At 42.5% G+C, this 20129-nt stretch overlaps 1 protein-coding gene across 5 annotated transcripts in view; it reads left to right on the top strand.

Annotated features, from left to right (window-relative positions):
* The first annotated feature begins 331 nt into the window (after positions 1–331).
* The window catches only part of ppfibp2a (PPFIA binding protein 2a), a 79844-nt gene continuing 60046 nt past the window's right edge, over positions 332–20129 (top strand). For all 5 annotated transcript variants that reach the window (XM_077248186.1, XM_077248187.1, XM_077248185.1 and 2 more), the window contains exon 1: positions 332–728. In XM_077248186.1, coding sequence (XP_077104301.1) covers positions 681–728 — 48 coding nt within the window. In that variant the 5' untranslated portion in view covers positions 332–680. The remainder of the gene's footprint in view (positions 729–20129) is intronic.

Below are 20129 nucleotides of genomic sequence, written 5' to 3'. Positions count from 1 at the left end.
ATGGAAGAATACACCTACATACAATATTATCTTTTGTCTTTTCTATCCTCATTTATCTATGTTTTTGTTCACCCACATGGCAAATATTGCATCTTTTATGGAATATCCTGCTGGAAAATTCATAACATATGAAGGCTTGTCAACAGAGTTTTTAATGTCACACGTCTAATACAATGCTGGCTGTCTGGTACCTCCATAATTTCTCAAATGGACGCTATGGCCTCTCTGAGAGGCTCTCCTCCTCTGGGGCAACCACCTCTAACAATCCACGCATACTCACTTTCTCTATTCAAATGTTTGTAAGTGCATTCCCCTACAGAAAGCCCCCAAACACAGCACTTGTTAATAAGAAAGAATGAAAGGGGGGAGAACATGTTTATAAGCAATAGGAAAAAATGGTTTGGCAGAGGAAAAAAGAGTGAAGGAGGAGAGAATATGAGGAGGAAAGGGAGGGACTTAAAAAAGGCAGCTGGCAGGAGTGAAGCCTGATATTACAGCCCGCTGCTCCAAACCAGATGCTCAGGAATCTAAACCAAAAGCTAAACTCAGACGAGAGAGAGACACATATTGTGTACTTGAAGGATGAAAAGAAATAAAAAAGTTTTCACACTCTTTATTTCTGTGTGAAGTGTCTAAGATAGTTGTGATCAGACTGAAGGATCTTATAATGGCCCTACAAAATGGAATGGGACGTTGATTTTTACGAGCATTATGCTTGGCTGAAAAAGGTAAGCCTGTCCGTTTCTGTTCTTGGATGCTTTTTAATTTTTTTCTTAATGCTTAATCTTGCATTTGAAATATGTAAAGAACTTCTTAAATTGTTTCTAAGCTGATTTATGGAAAAACACTCGTGCCTGTATGACAAGTATTCGCAGAATTATAGTTAATTTTCTGACTCTTTTCAGAATGGACTTCACTGACAGAGAGAAGGCAAAACTCTCATCATATTTTATTTTTTATTTATTTGACAAAAAGCATAATACTTTGTTTTTATTGTGAATATAAACACCAAAAAAGACACTTAACAGGATCAAATGATAAAATCAAAATCAACAGAGTATTTTGAGTCTTTTTTGCACTGATAAGAAAAAAAGTAAGCTGGTATTACCGGCGATACCACAGACCCCAGAGGGTTAATTTTCTCATAATATACATTTGCACATCACCACATTTTCAATGATTCTCAAACGACTCATCAGAAGAATCAATATCTCTAAATCCCTCCTTTCCGCAAGCTATTTCTCTGATTGGCCAGACAGATCAGTCTGTTGTGATTGGGCACCGTGTACAGCGCGCGTCAAAAACAAAAACGCCCATAGCCATAACAACGTCAGCTCTGCTTGTCCTGAGGCTTCCTACACTGTAAACTCTTGTGCAAACTAGTAAACATAGTAACGAACAATGACGTTGATTTTACCATATAAATCCAAGCGCAAATCCAAAGAGGAAACATTGGAAGAACTATTCATTCAACCCGAACCTCCATCGCAAGGACGACTCGAGCAGGACGTTTCTTAGTGATACACTACTCAGTTTGAGGTAGCCTACATTATGCAACTGTAATTCCTTACCATCAACATTAACAAGGGCATGTCCATCAATAAACCGATTATTTTACTTGTACATATTTATTTACAGAGTATTTTTCTAATTTATTGCATTGAACATGTGGAAACTGTATGAATAACATTGCATACATTAGCCGAGCTCTAGCGTGAATGACTGATGTACGTTAACATAAAAGTTGGTAAAACAAATCTTGCTCCATGCTTAATCTTTCAGGAAAATCTGCATTGATAGGTCAGTTTTAGGTTATAGTGGCCCACAACTGATTAGCATAGGTCTAGCATAGCTAGCATAGCTCATGCTCCAACTAGCATAGCATAGGTAGCATAGCATAGCATAGCATAGATTAGCACAATGCTAATTAGCAATTAGCATTGAGCTTGCGAGAGGACGCTGGCGTGTCTGTCGCCGCTTCTCATGCTCATGTCGCTGCTTCTCATGCTCACAAACAAAATAACGCACTACTACCGCTACTCTGCGTTTCTTCTCCCGTTGCTTTATCAAAGCTGGACTATACTTCATGCTACTAGTTGGATTAACTTTCTCACATTCTGCAACTCTTTCGCTGTATGCTTGGTTATGCTACAGGATCTGGTAAACCTGTGGTTTTTTCCAGCTGCTACGCTTCTTTGCAATCGGACGATTTCCAAACTGTGAACATTGTAATTACCTCTGTCAACGGCTTGATCCTCCACAGTATTCTCTGTTGAAGCTTGGTCGTGATGATCTGCGGCTTGTAAGCTGCTAGCTAGTGTTGGGCAAGCTAACGTTTTCCTCTGGCATCATGTCATTCCTAAGATACTGCGCTCTGGAACTCAAGAATTTCAACTCGCACATCGTACTGGGCAACGGTAGCCTTGAGGTGATTAAATCTCTCCATCTCTTACGTCGTGCCCCCTATGTGCACAGGGCTGTTCGGCATAAGCTTGTTTACACGGAGACATCCCAGGCTATTCCTGTTGTTCGGTCTATCACTTCCCAGCGACGACGTCATCAGAATGAGCCGCGTATACACCTTTTGAATCTACGGCCCGTTGAACAGGCTGTTGACGTCACTTCTCATGCCAACTCATCTGTCCTGAAATCTGTTTCATTCATGCTGCTGAACACTCGATCGCTAAATAATAAAGCACCACTCATACATGACATTATAACTGACAGGAAACTGGATTTTCTTTGTCTAACTGAAACTTGGCAGAACCAAATGGACTTTCTTACGCTTAACCAAGCTACCCCCCAAGGCTATAGTTACATTCAAAAGCCACGTAGTTCTGGACGGGGTGGGGGACTGGCTGTCATACATCATGCAGATTTCCATATAAAAGAATTTCCAGTACACACCTCTTCATTTGAGTGCATTCATTTTGCTTTGATCGGGCCAATGCAGCTACAAATGGTCCTTGTCTATCGTCCGCCTAAGGCATCTGCTAGTTTCCTGCCGGAGCTCTCTGACCTCCTTGCTCTAATCTGTCCCACCTTTCCAGCTACGATCTTACTTGGTGACTTTAACATCCATGTTGACTCCAGTAATGTCTACACTGCAGAATTTTTGTCACTACTGGACTGTTTTAATTTTTCACAAGATGTCAACGGCCCAACTCATGCTAAAGGTCATACACTGGATCTGGTATGCTCCTTGGGTATAACCCCAACCCATCTACAAACTATCGACCTAGCTATTTCTGATCACCTTGCCGTTATGTTCTCTGTTTCTGTACACACACACAGGAAGTGTGTGAAAAGGACCATTGCATATCGAAACATCAAACAAGTGTGCATTCACAAATTATCATACACTCTTGCAGGCCATCTTATCAGCTGTCCTCCATCCTGTACAGTTGATGACTTGGTTACTCACTACAACTTGGCCCTGTCACATAGTCTGGACTCTGTTGCCCCCCTCATTACGCGATCTGTCTCATTCTCCTCTCCTGCTCCCTGGTTCAATGCTGAACTCCGCGCAATGAAGGCTACAGGGCGGAGGCTGGAAAGGTACTATAAAAAATCTAGCCTTACTGTCCACCAGCTAGCCTATAAGAACCACGTTAAGAGCTACAAAGATGCCCTATCCAAGGTGAAAAATAACTACTACTCTACACTCATTGGCAAACAACAACACCATCCTAGACAGCTTTTTTCCATTATCAACCGCTTACTCTGCCCACCTGACCCTCCTCAACCTTCTGATGCTGCTGGCTTATGTTCTAAATTCCTGGTTCATTTCCGGGAAAAGGTTGAAACCATCCACCAACAACTGCAGCTGTCCAGCTTATCTCAATCAACCGTACTACCATTGTCTGACACAAACTCTTCAACCGCTCTCGCGCCGCAGGACTGCCTCTCCTCCTTCTCCCCGCTCAACACAGCTCAAGTCCTTGAGCTAGTATCAAAAGCAAAGGCCATAACCAGCAAACAGGATCCTATGCCGACAGCCTTGGTTAAGGCATGTCTTCCAACTTTGGGTCCAACACTGGTTAACATCATTAACACTTCACTGTCTTCTGGGGTGGTCCCCACCAGCTTTAAAACTGCTGTGGTGATCCCTACACTTAAAAAACCAGGCCTGAACCAAGACGATTTAAACCATTACCGCCCTATCTCAAATCTACCTTTCATCTCTAAGTTATTGGAAAGGGCTGTGGCTTCCCAACTCAACCATCACATGTTACAGCACAACCTCTACGAGCCTTTTCAATCTGGTTTCAGGACACATCATAGCACAGAAACTGCCCTCATCAAAATCACGAATGACCTCCACATGGCAGCTGACTCTGGCCATGTCAGCATTCTAATACTTCTTGACCTCTCTGCAGCCTTCGATACAGTTTCCCATTCCATTCTTCTCACACGTCTCTCTGAACTCATTGGCCTTACTGATACAGTGTATTCCTGGTTTAAATCCTATCTCACCGACAGGCAACAATATGTCACCTTCAAGGGGACTTGCTCTAAATTGGCGCCAGTCCTGCATGGCGTGCCACAAGGATCTGTACTTGGCCCACTGCTATTTAATATTTACATGTTGCCACTTGGGATGATTGTCCGGAAGCATGGATTACACTTCCACTGCTATGCTGACGACACTCAGCTCTACATCAGTACCAAGCCTTCTACTTCTCTTCCACCAGTGGCACTTATCAACTGCCTGAAGGACATAAAGCACTGGTTGGACAGTAACCTTCTCAAACTGAACAAAGACAAAACAGAACTCATGGTGTTTGCCCCGCTGTCACTTCTTAAAAAAGTTGATGACATCATACTGGATGTGGATGGCTGCTCAATCTCTGCATCTCCTCAAGTACGCAACCTGGGCGTCATCATGGACTCCACTCTCTCCTTCCAACAACACATCAAAAACGTCACTAAAATTGCTTTCTATCATCTCAAGAACATCTCCAGACTCCGACAGTGCCTCTCCAACTCTGTAGCTGAGGCCCTCATCCACTCATTCATCACCTCCAGACTTGACTATTGCAATGGCATCCTGTTCGGTCTACCCAGCAAAGCCACTGACAGACTACAGTATGTGCAGAACTCTGCGGCTAGGATGCTCACACACACAAAACTTGGTCTTCACATTACTCCCATCCTGATGAAGCTTCATTGGCTGCCAGTTAAGTCCCGCATCAAATATAAAATCCTCCTCCTGACGTACAAGTCCCTTCATGGACTTGCACCCCAGTACATTACTGATCTTCTCCATCCCTACACTCAGTCACGGTCCCTGCGTTCCTCTGACAAGGATCTGCTTGCTGTTCCTAAGTCCAGGCTTAAGACATTTGGTGATAGAGCTTTCTGTGTTGGTGCTCCGTCACTTTGGAACAAGCTTCCCCATGAGATCCGCTCTGCCTCCTCACTTTTAACCTTTAAATGCCAGCTCAAAACACACCTTTTCAATGAGGCCTATGGACTCTAGCTCCCCTGGCCTTTGCCCCTATCTTAATTCTACCCTTCCCTTTCTCATGTTGATTGTTAAGCGTCCTTGGGTACTTTGAAAGGCGCTATATAAATTGAAGTTATTATTATTATTATTATTATTATTATAAGTATTTCAGCAAGACAGTGATAACATGAGTTAGCCAGTTAGCAGGAGACCTACACAATATAAAACTCAAAACTAAGTATTTTGAACACCGTCTTTTAAGAGCAAGCGGTTTGCGAATCCTTCATTGAACTACGAGATTTAAGAAGCAGTTATCAGTAAAATAATGGGAACACAGCAAAAGTTTAGGATTATACTGCTGTGTCATCGTGGTAAAGATTAATTTTACCACTGATTCTTCACATGCTCGTCCTTGGGCAGTGAAAAAAAATGGCTTTAGCCTACCTTCACATTGTAGAGCACAGCGTCTTCTCGACATGATGCTGTCCAGTATCCACAGGAATCAGCTGCCGGTTTGAGGTTCAAAGTTTTCCCTAGTGCCTGCGCGTGCAATAAGGGGGCAGGCAATATGCTAATGTTTCGACTTGACGTCACGATGAAATGGCTTATGACTCGTTTGAAAAAATACACACCAAACAAGAGGAACTAATGTGACACACCTGAACAGAACTAACTCAATTACTTAGTAACCATAGAAACAAATAGGTGGGGGACAAGGGAGATTGAACCAATTAATAGAATAGAAGAACAACAAAGAAACTTAAACATGAACAGAACTCTCTGGAGCGAATTCGGGGATTGTACACTCAGGAACGGACTCAGGGATTTCACACTCAGGAACGGACTCTGAGATTTCACAATCAGGAACAGACTCGGAGATTTCACACTCAGGAATGGAGTCCAGATAGAGGATGGTATGGGGCACAGTGTGAATGACACCATCAACAGATTCTATCATTACTGCTAGATCCATCTTTTTGGGACTGTCCTAGATTTTGGTGGAACAATTGTTAAATCTAGTGTAGTTTGGCAGGGGAAGCATACACCCTACAGCAATAGCTCCGACTAGCGGCAACAAAACTGATACAACAAGCATGTTGTATATCACAGAACTATTGCTAAAACTAGTGTAGTTTGGCAGGGGAAGCATACACCCTACAGCAATAGCTCTGACAAGTGGCAACAAAATCTGATACAACAAGCATGTTATATAACCATAGTACTAGTATTAAACTTAGCGTAGTCAGGTCGGGGAAGCATACACCCTGTAGCTCTGAGTCATATGCAGTGCGCAGCTAAGCAATGAAGTACAGTGTGCTTCCTCATTCATGAAAACGATTTATGCTCCCATCGTACTGAATTCCATTGGTTGTGGAGGTGAAGATGACTACTCCCATGATTCCACACTCATTCACGGGATCATCAAGCTACGATGTTGTTCGTGTTGAATACAGACAGACGCGGTGAACACACCTAATGTGTATTTTGCACAATATGTTACCAATAATCTAGATAAGCTTTAGCCACAATCATGTGCTAACTTTAACACAGCATGTTGCAATAATCAGATTGAAAAAAATGCTCATTTTTTATGCTATTCAACCAGGCTAAAGGCTAAAACAACGCTTTGATTACCAGCATTTCACTCAGTACAGTATGCTGAATAATAGTAATGTAAAAGTAATGAGCATATGTGACCCGTCACAGAAACCAGGGACACAAGTCGGCAGCACAACTTTCGAGCAAAATGAGAAAGAAGAGTTTTTTTTCAAAATTGGTGATTTTCAATTTTTTGGAGAATCTGTTAATTGAAATCACGAAGAAGCCTCTCCATGTTTGAGATAGCAGTATTGGTATATTTAAAAGCTTACATTTTGAGGTTGAAATCGGCTTGTTTTCGGAGATTCTAGCATGCAGTAGGGGCGTGGCGTATCATTGTCTGTGTGTATTTCCATACTGAATAACCCGGCGCTTTTGCCCCCGCCCTCCAAGTCAACCACATGGCTACTTATTATGCTGTGCTCTGGCCAGCTCTCTCTGATATCAAAATTCAATGAAGATGGATGCCGCAAAGATTGTCGCAGACGAGATGAACCGTCTGGCAGTTACACCGAAAATGTTTTCGCCGCACTTCGTGGGCTCGGGAAACTGAACCGGAGGTATGGGCGCAGCGCGCTCGCCCTCAGTGCTTCAATACGGCGGCTCGGCTCGCTGACAGCGGTGGCTGGCTGTTTCATATGTGACGGAGAATCGAAATAGAGGATGCAGTTAAGACCTTTGCTGCTGCGATGAAGGCCTGCCGTGCGTGTTTCTGAAATGTAAGTTAAGCTTCATTTGCTCTTTAGTCGTTATTTAAGATGCTGAACCTGCTGATGATATAATGTGCTTGCGGACATTTCATTTGTGTGTGTATACGCACATAAGAAAGTGGTGTAAAGAGATTTGCAACAGTAATTTGAGGAGGTGAAATGTGATTATTTGGAAAATTGCAGAAATGACTGCTTAAAGAAAAATGCCAGCAGACATTTGCCTCCTACATAAACTTTAATATTGTTGACATTTTGGGCACACGAGCGTTGCGTACTATTTGCGCTATAGATATGTAGGCCTATGGCTTATTGGTCTTTGTTTGTTGTTGTTGGTTTTGCGTTATATGTATATGGCATATTGGTCTTTGTGTGTTGTTGCTAGTTTTGCGTTATACTGTATGTATATGGCATATTGGCCTTTGTGTGTTGTTGCTGGTTTTGCGTTATATGCAGGCTATATGGCATATTGGTCTTTGTGTGTTGTTGCTGGTTTTGCGTTATATGTATATGGCATATTGGTCTTTATGTGTTGTTGCTGGTTTCGCGTTATATGCAGGCTATATGGCATTATTGGTCTTTGTGTGTTGTTGCTGGTACGTTGCAAATAGAGGGGCAGCACAATTGTTTTTCGCCTAGTGCGGCAGAAGTGCACTCATTCGAAGTGTAAAAAAAGCTGTAAAGCACATGGAGGAGCTTTACAGGGGGTATGGCTTATCTAAATGAGATGTAAATGAGCCCTATTGTCACCCCCAGCAGCAGAGACAGGTGAGAACTGCACAATCTTTAGCTCGTTTTCTCCTCTTTGAGCTTTTTTAAGTGCCTACTTTAAAATGGCCACAACTTCTCCAAATATTATCAGATTTCCACATGTTACACATCGTTGGAAAGCTTGGATATTACACTCTCAGAATCTATGAATAACTCAAAATGCCCCAGAACCGACTTGTGTCCCTAGTTTCCGTGACTGGTCACATATTGGATAACATATATATTAGCAACCACATAACGACTGGGCTAAATAAGCTTAAAAAAAACATGTTTCCAATAGCAACTAACAGCTTTTAGAGCAGTGGTTCACAATTTTTTTTAAACCTTTAAAAAAAAAACTTCAACAAAAAATCTGAGCATGTTTTCAATATAGGCCGCTGTCGGTAGCCTAAAAGAGGCCTAGAAATAGGGTTTCGTTCCACCAAGTGGGACACTACCTACTTTTTTATATTTAACATCAGAAATATATAGAGATTCCTTAGGAAAAAGTTCTCCGCACACAACCTTGCAGTTTTTGAGAAAAGTTATGCTAAATGTGCCCATTTTGAAAAAAAGGGAAAACATAGGGAATTTTTCACTTTCAAACCTGTTTATCATATAAACCCAAAAATGCCGAATTACCACTTGAAGTACAAAATAAACCAGTTTCAAATGTGTGATATACCTGAAGTTGCTATCTAGGCACAGTAAACATGATAATATTATCAAGAAAACTTCTACTGTAACATTAACATCCCAATTACTTCTCATTATGTTGTTCCAATTCAAAGGTTATTACCTTTGAGGTAAAAAGGTATTATTATTTGTGGTAAAATCTGAATAATAGATAGACTTAAGCCAAAATATAATATATATAATTAAACACTTTCAAAATAACACATTTAATGGTGAATTGTAAATTTGCATAGACGAGCAGTAACTGCACTACATGTACACTGTACACTGTAAAAAAAATATTACATGCCATCTACTTAAAAAAAATGGTAACAATATTACAAGTATTATATTTGAGTAGATTTTAAGGTTTGTTTTTTTAGTGAAATCTACCCGAATAAATTAAGTAAAATTTCCTAACTTATTTAGTCTATGGCACATGATGAATTTAATATTATTAGTGGAATGTGCTTTTTTAATTTAAGTTGTCTCATAAATAAATCAAGCAGAATTTACTCATTTGTATTAATGAAATTTATTTAATTATAACATTTACTGCTTAATTATAACATTTACTGCCTTTTTCAGGTTGAGATAATAATGAATACATAATGCACTTTTTGTGCATAAATATGATTTTATTCTGTATTTTTTGCACAAATAAAACAAATCTATATAAAATGTAAGACAGCAGTTTTATGATATGAAAAATAAAAGCAAGAAAATGCTAACATTTTCCATGTCATTGAGAAAGATCATTTTGTTACACAAAAACATGTGCATACAAATATCTGTTGGAAAAGTCACATTCTTGACTAAAACTTGTGAATAACTTGTAGCAAAACATAAAATAATTTGTACTTGCTGAAAGCTTGTATGTAGAACAATATTAAACGTTCATCAATCAATGCAGTTTTTTTTCAGCAGAACTTGGTCATAATGCATTGTCTCAATCTAAGTCATGAGTTTGTTTTTAAGTGTTATAATTTCGGGGAAAACATGCAAACATCCAATTCCAAGAAGAGCTTCTGAAAGGCCTCAAAAGTGTACCTCAGTTCTTTCGGGTAGGTGAGGTTTAGTGCATACGTGAGTCCAAGAAGAACAGCACAGGCTCTTGCCAGATTTTCCAAGCCATGCCATGACTTTTCATTATGTGCTGCAGGATATCTCCATTGTCACACTGTAAAACAAACATTAAAGAAGTATTTTTTATCTTGTCTGTCTCATTAAAAGTCTGTCCATAATTATAAAGTCGATTTGTGTACGGTTGTAAAAAAATTCTTATAACAGCTTAAAATGCTAAGACCACTACAAGTAAACCATTATAGTTTATTTTCTTTGTAATCACTGAAACAAAAATATTATGTTTCAGTGGACCACAAAGACGTTCACGATAACATAAGTAAAGTTTCACCAATGACAGAGGGTGTATTAAGGAAGAAAAAATTAAATAAATAATAAATGTAAAATTACATTTGGTGACACTATTGTAGGGAGGGGGGGTATTAAATTATATTTAATTAATATATTAAAAAATATTTAACACAAAATAGATTTTTGTCAGCCACTATATGAAAAAAAGGTAACACTTTATTTCGATGGTCCACTATAGACATTCTACTAACTGTAAGTAACTACATGTCAACTAACTCACAGTGTTAGTAGACTGCTAGGTTAGGGTTAATATATTAAGTGAACATGTAGTTGCAGTTACTTATAGTCAGTTTAGAATGTCTAAAGTGGACCATCAAAATAAAGTGTTACCTTTTTTCATATAGTGGCTGACAAAAATCAATTTTGTGTTAAATATGTTCACATTAGCTCAATAATATAATTTAATGGAAAAAATATTATTGTTTAAGTTGCATTTCTATTTTTATAAATAAAAACAATGTACAAATACATTTCTCAAAACACCATAAATATATAGAATAATTCTAGTCACTTACATTGTACTCTTGGATGAGGTGAACCTCTTTTTCGCCCAGATAACAGATCAAGCAACGGAGTACAACGTCTCTCATCATGTCGATGTTTTTATCGGGATTCTGATGTGACAAAAGTTTGTAAATTAGCATCACCCAAAAATAATGAAAAAATAATATGTTATGAAAGTAACTTACCTGCAGCATGGGATCAATAGCTAGCTCCGTAGTGTCCGACGTTTTGAGCCATTCCTTCGCACATTGCTTGATTTTTCCCATCGGATTCAGTATAGGGCTGCGGACCTTTCCCACCATATTTTCCGACATGAAGAATACACTTTACGAGTGTTAATCTAGCTTGATCGCCGCTACCAGATGAAGATGCGCTGCTTACGTCCTCCTCCATGTTTACATGTGCGTAGTGATATTTGCTTGATTTTGGCTCTGACCTACTTACATTTTAGATGCTGATTGGTTGAAAATCTAGCTAAACAGTTTTATACGTATCAATACGCAGTCAATATAGTGCGCCAATAAATTACACTTTTCTCATTAACTGCAGGATAATGCATGGATAATTTTTTGCTTGGATACCTTTTATTAACGTTGAACATATTGAGCAAAATAAAATGAAGTGCCCCGTTTGTCGGAACGAAACTGAACGATACAGCTCACGTACAGCGGCCTAATAGCAAACAGATAGCCTTAAGCACAAGCATGTTTCCAATAGCTACCAAATAGCTTTAAGAACAATCGTGTTTTAATAACAGAAGATAGCCTTTAGAACAAGCATATTTCCAATACACTATAGCTTTAAGAACACCATGATTTCCAAGAACTAGATAGACCAAGTGTGTCCGACATTGAGTGGTCTCTGCCTCTGGAGCCCACTAGAAGTTGTCTCGACAGGTGGTTTCTGCCGGGGCGTCAGCAGACCCCTTGTCAAAGACTATTACCCTGCTTCCCCGAGGTACACGACAAGCTGACATAATCATATAAGTGACCGCACTTGTAAGCGGCGCGCCCCTTACTCGGTGCATTTGAAAACTTCAACCTCCGCAACGCTCTCGACTATTGACGGCACTGAGGAAAAGGGCTACAACACGTTGCCCCCCTAGAGGAAGCTGTGGCCGCACATCTCTGCCCGCCCACCTCTAGCGGATGGAGAACTAAGGCGGTGCACCCATCCAAGCCTTGCAGAACGACATCTGCCCTCACCGGTCGCACTTACACGGCCGCCGTCCAGGCTGCATCGACTTTACACACTATGGCGATACTTCCAGTGTTTCAGGCCAAACTGTGCTGGTGCGCCACATCTGGCTAAACCTTGCGGAGATCAAGGACGTGGACAGAACCGCCTCTCTTGATGCCCCAATCTCTAACACTGCGCATGCGTCCCCTACAGCGATGGCTGAAACGCCGCGTGCCAGCTCATGTGTGGCGCTGCGGTCACTTACGCATCAGGGTGGATCACGGCTGTGTCAAAGCCCTGACCCCTTGGAAGCGCACCGACTGGTACCAGTCAGGTGTAGACATGGGATTGGTCTCGAGAAGGAAAGTGGTTTCAACAGATGCCTCCAACCTGGGTTGGGGGGCACTGTGTGAGGGCAGGTCAATCTCTGGCGTCTGGTCGAGCCCAGGGAAGTGCCTACATATCAACTGCCCAAAATGCTAGCGGCTCATTTAGCCCTGAAAACCTTTCTCCCAGATCTGGCGGGACACCACTTCCTGGTCTGCATGAACAACATGTCAGTGGTGTCCTACATAAATTGCCAGGGCGGCCTCAGATCGGCCAGCCTGGACGCTAGGGGTGTGAACCTACACTGGTCAGACCGGTTCGGTTCGATTACGATTATCATGTCATCGATTCAGTTCAATTCGATATCGCAGTGCACTGCATCTGCAATTTAAATTTTTACTCCAAAAGTGATGTGTGCGTGCGCGCGCACGTGTTCGCCTGTGCGGGAAGTGGCACTGACAGAAACAGTGACATTCCAGTTTAAGTTTCAAGGTAGTAAAGCCTGTTTATGCCATTTAGTAAATTAAATTGTGTCAAATCAATTTTGTTTTAAAGAAATGTTCATTTAAAAGCAGCGCTCATTCATCAGTGTATAATGTTACCATAGAGATGTGTGCATCAAACGTCGCCGAGCCCGCTGTTGAAGGTAACGATCATCCATTTATTATCACGCGTAACAACACAGAATAATTGTAATTTGACCATCGGGTTCGGATACTTAAATCAGCTCTATGTGTGCGTGACATGAGCGCACACAGTGCGTGTCTTCTCCAGGTTGTGCTTACCAGGTTGTTCATTAGAGCCGAAATGTGCCCAGAATAGATGTAGGCTTTTAAAGTATTCGGAGGATTTTTGATTACTCGCACTCGCGTCTCGCCTCCTCTGCCATTGTATGCTACCGCGACAAAGCAAACACGCGACAAATGACGTCAGAAAAGCATCAGTATAATCGGTTATGGTTTATTACTGAACCGATACCGAATCGTCCTCGTCTGCATCGCGATGCATCGTAGAAACGATTAATTTCGACACCCCTACTGGACGTGATGGCCAGACTTCTCCTCATTTGGGTACACGCCTTCTTGCGCTTGCTAAGGTGCTAAGGGTAGTGCACATACCGGGCATTTTGAACCAGGGCGCGGATATGTTATCCAGAGACAATGTCCTCCTTAGGGAATGGTCTCTCCACCCTCAGACGGTTCACATGATATGGAGCACCTTCGGCAAGGCAGAGGTCGACCTCTTCGCCTCAGAAGAAAATGCTCACTGCCCAATATTCTTTTAAAAAAAAAAGGACGCGCCGGCCCATAACTGGCTCCCACAGGACATTGAACGGAGCAGGGAGAGCAAGTGCTCCGTTCTCCTCATAGCCCCCCTCTGGAGATCCAAAATTTGGTTTCCAGACCTGGCGAAACTGCTGAAAGCAGCTCTCTCACCTATACCGCTGAGGAAGGACCTCCTTATGCAGGCAAACGGTTCAATCTCGCACCCATTCCCAGATCTGTTGCCGCTACATGTATGGCCCCTCAATGGGTACACTGGGACCTCCCAGAGGGAGCCCAAAATACCATGATTGAAGCTAGAACACCATCTACTAGACGCCTGTATGCTCTCAAGTGATCAGCGTCCACAAGCTGGTTTGCAGCACGAAACATAGACCCATACGTTTGTGAAGTACCTCAAGTAATTTCCTTTCTTTAGGAGCAGCTGGAAGCGGGAAGGACCCCCTCCACGCTCAAAGTGTTTGTGGCGGCCATAGTGGCTTTTCATGCCCCTGTGGCCGGTGTTGGCCAGTGGAGTACCAATTGAAGACATCTGTGTGGCGGCAGGCTGGTCCTCACCGTCCACATTTATGAGATTTTATAACCTAGAGGTCCCTGCTCTGCAGGTACGGGTACTCTCTATCAAATGGCCTCGGCCCCGAGCCTCTGCAACATTATACCGTAATAAAGGACCCAACCTTTGTCTGGTCCTAGAGTGAATTGTGACTTTTAAACTCTATTATTGACCTCGGGCTACTTAGCCTCAGGTAATGGTTCAGGACGAAGACGCTAGCTAATAGCATGGTGTTTTAAAATGGGTTCCCACTGCGTATAGCTAAGTAATACGAAGTGAACATTCTCGAAAGGGAACGTACTCGGTTACTGACATAACCTCGGTTCTCTGAGAGTATGGCAAGAGTATTTCGTAGCCTGTCGTGCTATTATGCTTGGCTCAGGTGCTGTCACTTCAGTTGATTTAACCTGAGTCTATGGCGAAATAGCGGCTACTGACGCACCCTGGGCGTGAAGCGACCCGATTGGTTCGTGCGTCTCAGCCACCTCACCATAGGTACATGCAGTTTCTGCAGCACAGCCAATGAGCGAGCTTGACGCTCTGCTCTGTGCTCTGCACAGCGTTTTAAAATAATGGCTTCAATATTCTCGAGAAAAGGAGTTTTCCCACTGCGTATAGCTATGCAATACTCGTTCCCTACTCTCAGGGAACCAAGGTTACGCTAGTAACCGAGTACGTTTTGAGTTTTATATTGTGTTGGTCTCCTGCTAACTGGTTAACTCACATTATTAGTGTCTTACTGAAATACTTCTGCTAATCAGTTGTGGGCCACTATTACCTAAAACTCTGAATATTAATGCAGATTGTCTGTCGTTCTTACTACTTTGAGTAAAAGATTAAGCATGGAGCAAGATATGTTTTAACTACGTTTATGTTACATCAGTCATTCACGCTAGAGCTCGGCTAATGTATGCACTGTGATTGATACTGTGATAGTTTCCACATGTTTACCGCAATAAATTTGAAAAATACTCTGTAAATAAATAAGTACAAGTAAAAAAATCGGTTTGTTGATGGACATGCACTTGTTAATGCTGATGGTGAGGAATTACAGTTGCATCATCTCATAATGTACCTCAAACTGAGTAGAGTATCACTGAGAAAAGTCCAGCTCGAGTTGTCCTTGCAATGGAGGTTCGAGTTGAAGAACTAGTTCTTCCAATGTTTTATCATCGAACTCGCGCTCTGACTGATATGGTAAAATCAACGTCATTGTTCGTTACTGTGTTAAGTTTACAGTGTAGGAAGCCTCAGCTGACATTGTTATGGCAATGGCCGTTTTTGTTTTCGACACGCACGCTGCACATGGTAGACCAATCACAACAGACTGAGCTGTCTGGCCAATCAGAGCAGAGTAGCTTGCGGAAAGGAGGGATTTAGAGAGATTGATTCATCTGATGAGTCGTTTGAGAACCATTAAAAATGTGCTGATGTGCAAATGTATATCATGAGAAAATGAAACAGTTTTCTGACCTTTGATGCATGTAAACCTGTTGTAGGAGACTCCAAAACAGCATTAGGAACTTTAAAATAGCATAATAGGGGGACTTTAAGTAGTTTGTTGAACATCAGTGAGTGTAACAAAATACAACATGTAAGAAACATGCTTATCACATAATTACTGTTTTATCACTGTATTATTTTAAAGATTGGGAACACAATGAAGGGATTGTAAAACTGTCAAACTAAACATTTATTATTATACTAAAACATTTTCGGGAACAGCTTATTTCATTTCTGAACGTAAACTTTTGCCAAGGTTTTATGGTGCAAAGTAAATTGTTTATAATGTGTTAATAAAAACAGAAATGCTTCGACTTTTTATTTTTGTTGACTGTATATTCAGATTGCAGCAGTTCTCAGCTCAGCACACTTAAAAATTCAGCTACAGCAGTTCTAGAATCATCAGTAGCCTACAGAACCGAGAACTGTTTCTTTTGGACACGTTCGATACGGAGTACCGATGAGCTAGAGATACTGAGCATGCGTGATAGCACCGTCTCTGAACCACACTTTCAGCCAACTGATGCTGTGCTGATACATAAGTTTATTTAATAACAAATACAATAAAATTGATAAAGACCATTTTATTCACTTTCTATCTGTAAGAAATGTAAAACATCCGTGTTTGCACATCGCCTGTACTGGGTTCATTTGCAAAACGTAAATGTAAGGAACTTATCCAAGATGATGATGATGACAATGATTACTATTATTAAACTGAAGTTATGATTACTTTAACTTACTTTATTTAAATGTATTTTTATTCACTGGGATGATAGAATTGACGTCATTACATGAGGACGTAATTGAACTGGTGAACCGTTTTTTTGAACCGGTTCATTGAAACTAACTGTCTGAATGAATCTGAGGTGAAATCGAATTCCTCTTGCTAAATTCCCGACTGCACGATTCCTTGTAAGATGAGGTGGTTTGCCTGCCGAATTCCCCATTTGATTAGCTCCTGAGAAACGTTATAGCTGCTGATAATACTGAAGGAGCTTATATATGTATACTGTGATAGGCATCACATTTTAAATTGAGTTCAAGATGGCGCCGAGTATGGCTGCTGCGTTGCGAGCTCCGTCACAACATGGTAGTTTTCTGTTTGTTCTGTTTACAGTTCTTTTGTTTTTTGTCTCGGATGTTGTCTGTCTTATTCAGTACGACATACAAACACTTTTGGACATTGGTTCCACAATCGAACACCGAAAACCGGACTTTCATTTCTTCAGTGATGCCCCGCTGTTTACAAACACGGCAGCGGAGCCCTTTGTCTGGGCAGCTTGGCCGCGGAAACGCAGCCGGAGAAGGGGAAGAAGAGCCGGCGTTCTCGTCAGAGTAAGACGGCGTGCAAATCGACCCCCGCTTCCCAGTATTCTGCTAGCAAACGTTCAGTCTCTAGACAACAAGCTCTGTGAGTTGAGAGCGCGGATCTCTTTCCAACGGGAGACGAGGGACTGCTGCATTATCTGCCTTACAGAAACTTGGATGTCTGCTGAGATTCCAGACTCGGCCATCGAAACCGCGGGGTTCTCAGTGCACCGAGCGGATAGAGTTAAAGACCTCTCAGGTAAAAGCAGAGGTGGGGGTGTATGTTTTATGATCAACAAATCCTGGTGTGATCAGAGGCACGTACATTCTATCAAGTCTTTCTGCTCTCCTGATCTGGAATTTCTCATGCTTCTGTGTCGACCATTCTGGCTACCGAGGGAATTCACAGCGGTCATTATCACGGCTGTGTACATTCCCCCACAAGCCGACACAGACCGGGCACTAAAGGAACTGTATGGGGAAATAAGCGAGCAGGAAACCGCGCACCCTGAGGCCGCGTTCATTGTGTCCGGGGACTTTAACAAAGCCAACTTTAAGAAAATAGCACCTAAATACCACCAACACATAAACTTTAACACACGAGGGGACCGGGTTTTGGATCATTGCTACTCCCCTTTCCGGGATGGCTACAAATCCCTCCCCCGCCCACCTTTTGGCAAATCGGATCACTCTTCCGTTCTCCTTCTGCCCGCTTACAGGCAGAAACTGAAACAGGAAACACCCGCCCTCAAAACGATCCAGTGCTGGTCGGACCAATCAGACTCTATGCTTCAGGACTGTTTTGATCACGCGGACTGGGAGATGTTCCGGTCGGCCTCTGATGACGACATCGAGGCTTATGCTGATAGCGTAACCTGTTTCATCAGGAAGTGCGTAGAAGACGTTGTTCCGATCAAAACAATACGGATTTACCCGAACCAGAAACCATGGATTAATGGCGATGTTCGTGCAGCACTCAATGCGCGGACCTCCGCTTTTAACTCCGGGAGTGCGGAGGAGCAAAAACAAGCAAGTTATGCCCTCCGAAAAACTATCAGAGCAGCAAAACGCCAATTCAGGGACAAGGTTGAAGGACAGTTCAACACCACCGACTCTAGAAGCATGTGGAAGGGAATTAATAGCATTACGGACTATAAAGGAAACATAAACTCCACAGTGAACAACACTGCCTCTCTCCCAGATGAGCTGAACACTTTTTATGCTCGATTTGAGGGAACTAACATCCCCCTCGCGGAGAGAGTTCTCGCGGCTGAAGCTACAGAGGTTAGTACACTCTCCGTCTCTGTAGCGGATGTAACCCGATCTTTCCGTCGGGTGAACATCCGTAAAGCCGCGGGTCCAGACGGTATTCCGGGCCGCGTCATCAGAAAGTGCGCGAACCAACTAGCTGGTGTTTTTACGGACATTTTCAATTGGTCCCTCTCCTTGTCTGTAGTCCCCACATGCTTCAAAACGTCCATCATCGTACCTGTACCGAAGCAAACCAACATCACCTGCTTAAATGACTGGCGCCCTGTTGCTCTGACCCCCATCATCAGTAAATGCTTTGAGAGACTAGTCAGAGATTACATCTGCTCTGTTCTACCTTCCTCACTGGACCCACTGCAGTTTGCATACCGCAATAACCGCTCCACTGATGATGCTATTGCATCTACAATACACACTGCTCTCTCCCACCTGGAAAAGAGGAACACATATGTGAGAATGCTATTTGTAGACTACAGCTCAGCATTCAATACCATAGTGCCCTCCTTGCTTGATGTGAAACTCCGGGCTCTGGGCTTAAACAGCTTGCTGTGCAGCTGGATCCTGGACTTCCTGTCAAACAGACGCCAGGTGGTTAGAATAGGCAGCAACATCTCCTCATCACTGACCCTCAACACTGGAGCCCCACAGGGCTGTGTTCTCAGCCCACTCTTGTACTCCTTGTACACATATGACTGCGTGGCAACTCACAGCTCTAATTCCATCATCAAGTTTGCTGATGATACTACGGTCGTAGGTCTGATCACCGACAACGATGAAACGGCCTACAGAGAGGAGGTGCTCACTCTGACGCACTGGTGTCAGAGGAACAACCTCTCTCTCAACATCAGCAAAACCAAGGAGCTAGTGGTCGACTTCAGGAAGAACGACAGAGAACACAGCCCCATCACCATCAATGGAGCACCGGTGGAGAGAGTCAGCAGCTTCAAGTTCCTCGGTGTCCACATCACAGAGGAACTCACATGGTCCGTCCACACTGAGGCCGTCGTGAAGAAGGCTCATCAGCGTCTCTTCTTCCTGAGACGGCTGAGGAAGTTTGGAATGAACCGCCACATCCTCACACAGTTCTACACCAGCACCGTCGAGAGCATCCTGACTGGCTGCATCACTGCCTGGTATGGCAATACTACCAGCCGTAACCGCAAAGCCTTGCGAAGGGTGGTGCGCACTGCCAGCCGTATCATCGGAGGTGAGCTTCCCTCCCTCCAGGATATTTATGCCAGGTGGTGTGTGAAGAAAGCTCGGAGGATCATCAGAGACTCTAGCCACCCGAGCCATGGGCTGCTCTCACTGCTACCCTCAGGCCGGCGGTACCGCAGCATCAGGACACACACCAGCCGACTCCATGACAGCTTCTTCCCACAAGTAATTAGATTTCTAAACTCTTGATCCCTCATGATCAATAACCATAAACATTCTAACTGTCAACACAGCACAACATAACCTACTGCATTTACATAATATATATATATATATATATATATATATATATATATATATATATATATATATATATTGCACCTTACGAGTATCTATTCTATGTATAATTACCTCTTTTTGTATTTTTG

Source organism: Siphateles boraxobius, unplaced genomic scaffold (assembly GCF_051911475.1).
Source record: "Siphateles boraxobius isolate OS27281-9 unplaced genomic scaffold, OSU_SipBor_1 30, whole genome shotgun sequence".
NCBI lineage: Eukaryota > Metazoa > Chordata > Actinopteri > Cypriniformes > Leuciscidae > Siphateles > Siphateles boraxobius.
The sequence above is the reverse complement of the archived record's forward strand: the minus strand, read 5'-3'. Positions and strand labels throughout refer to the sequence as shown.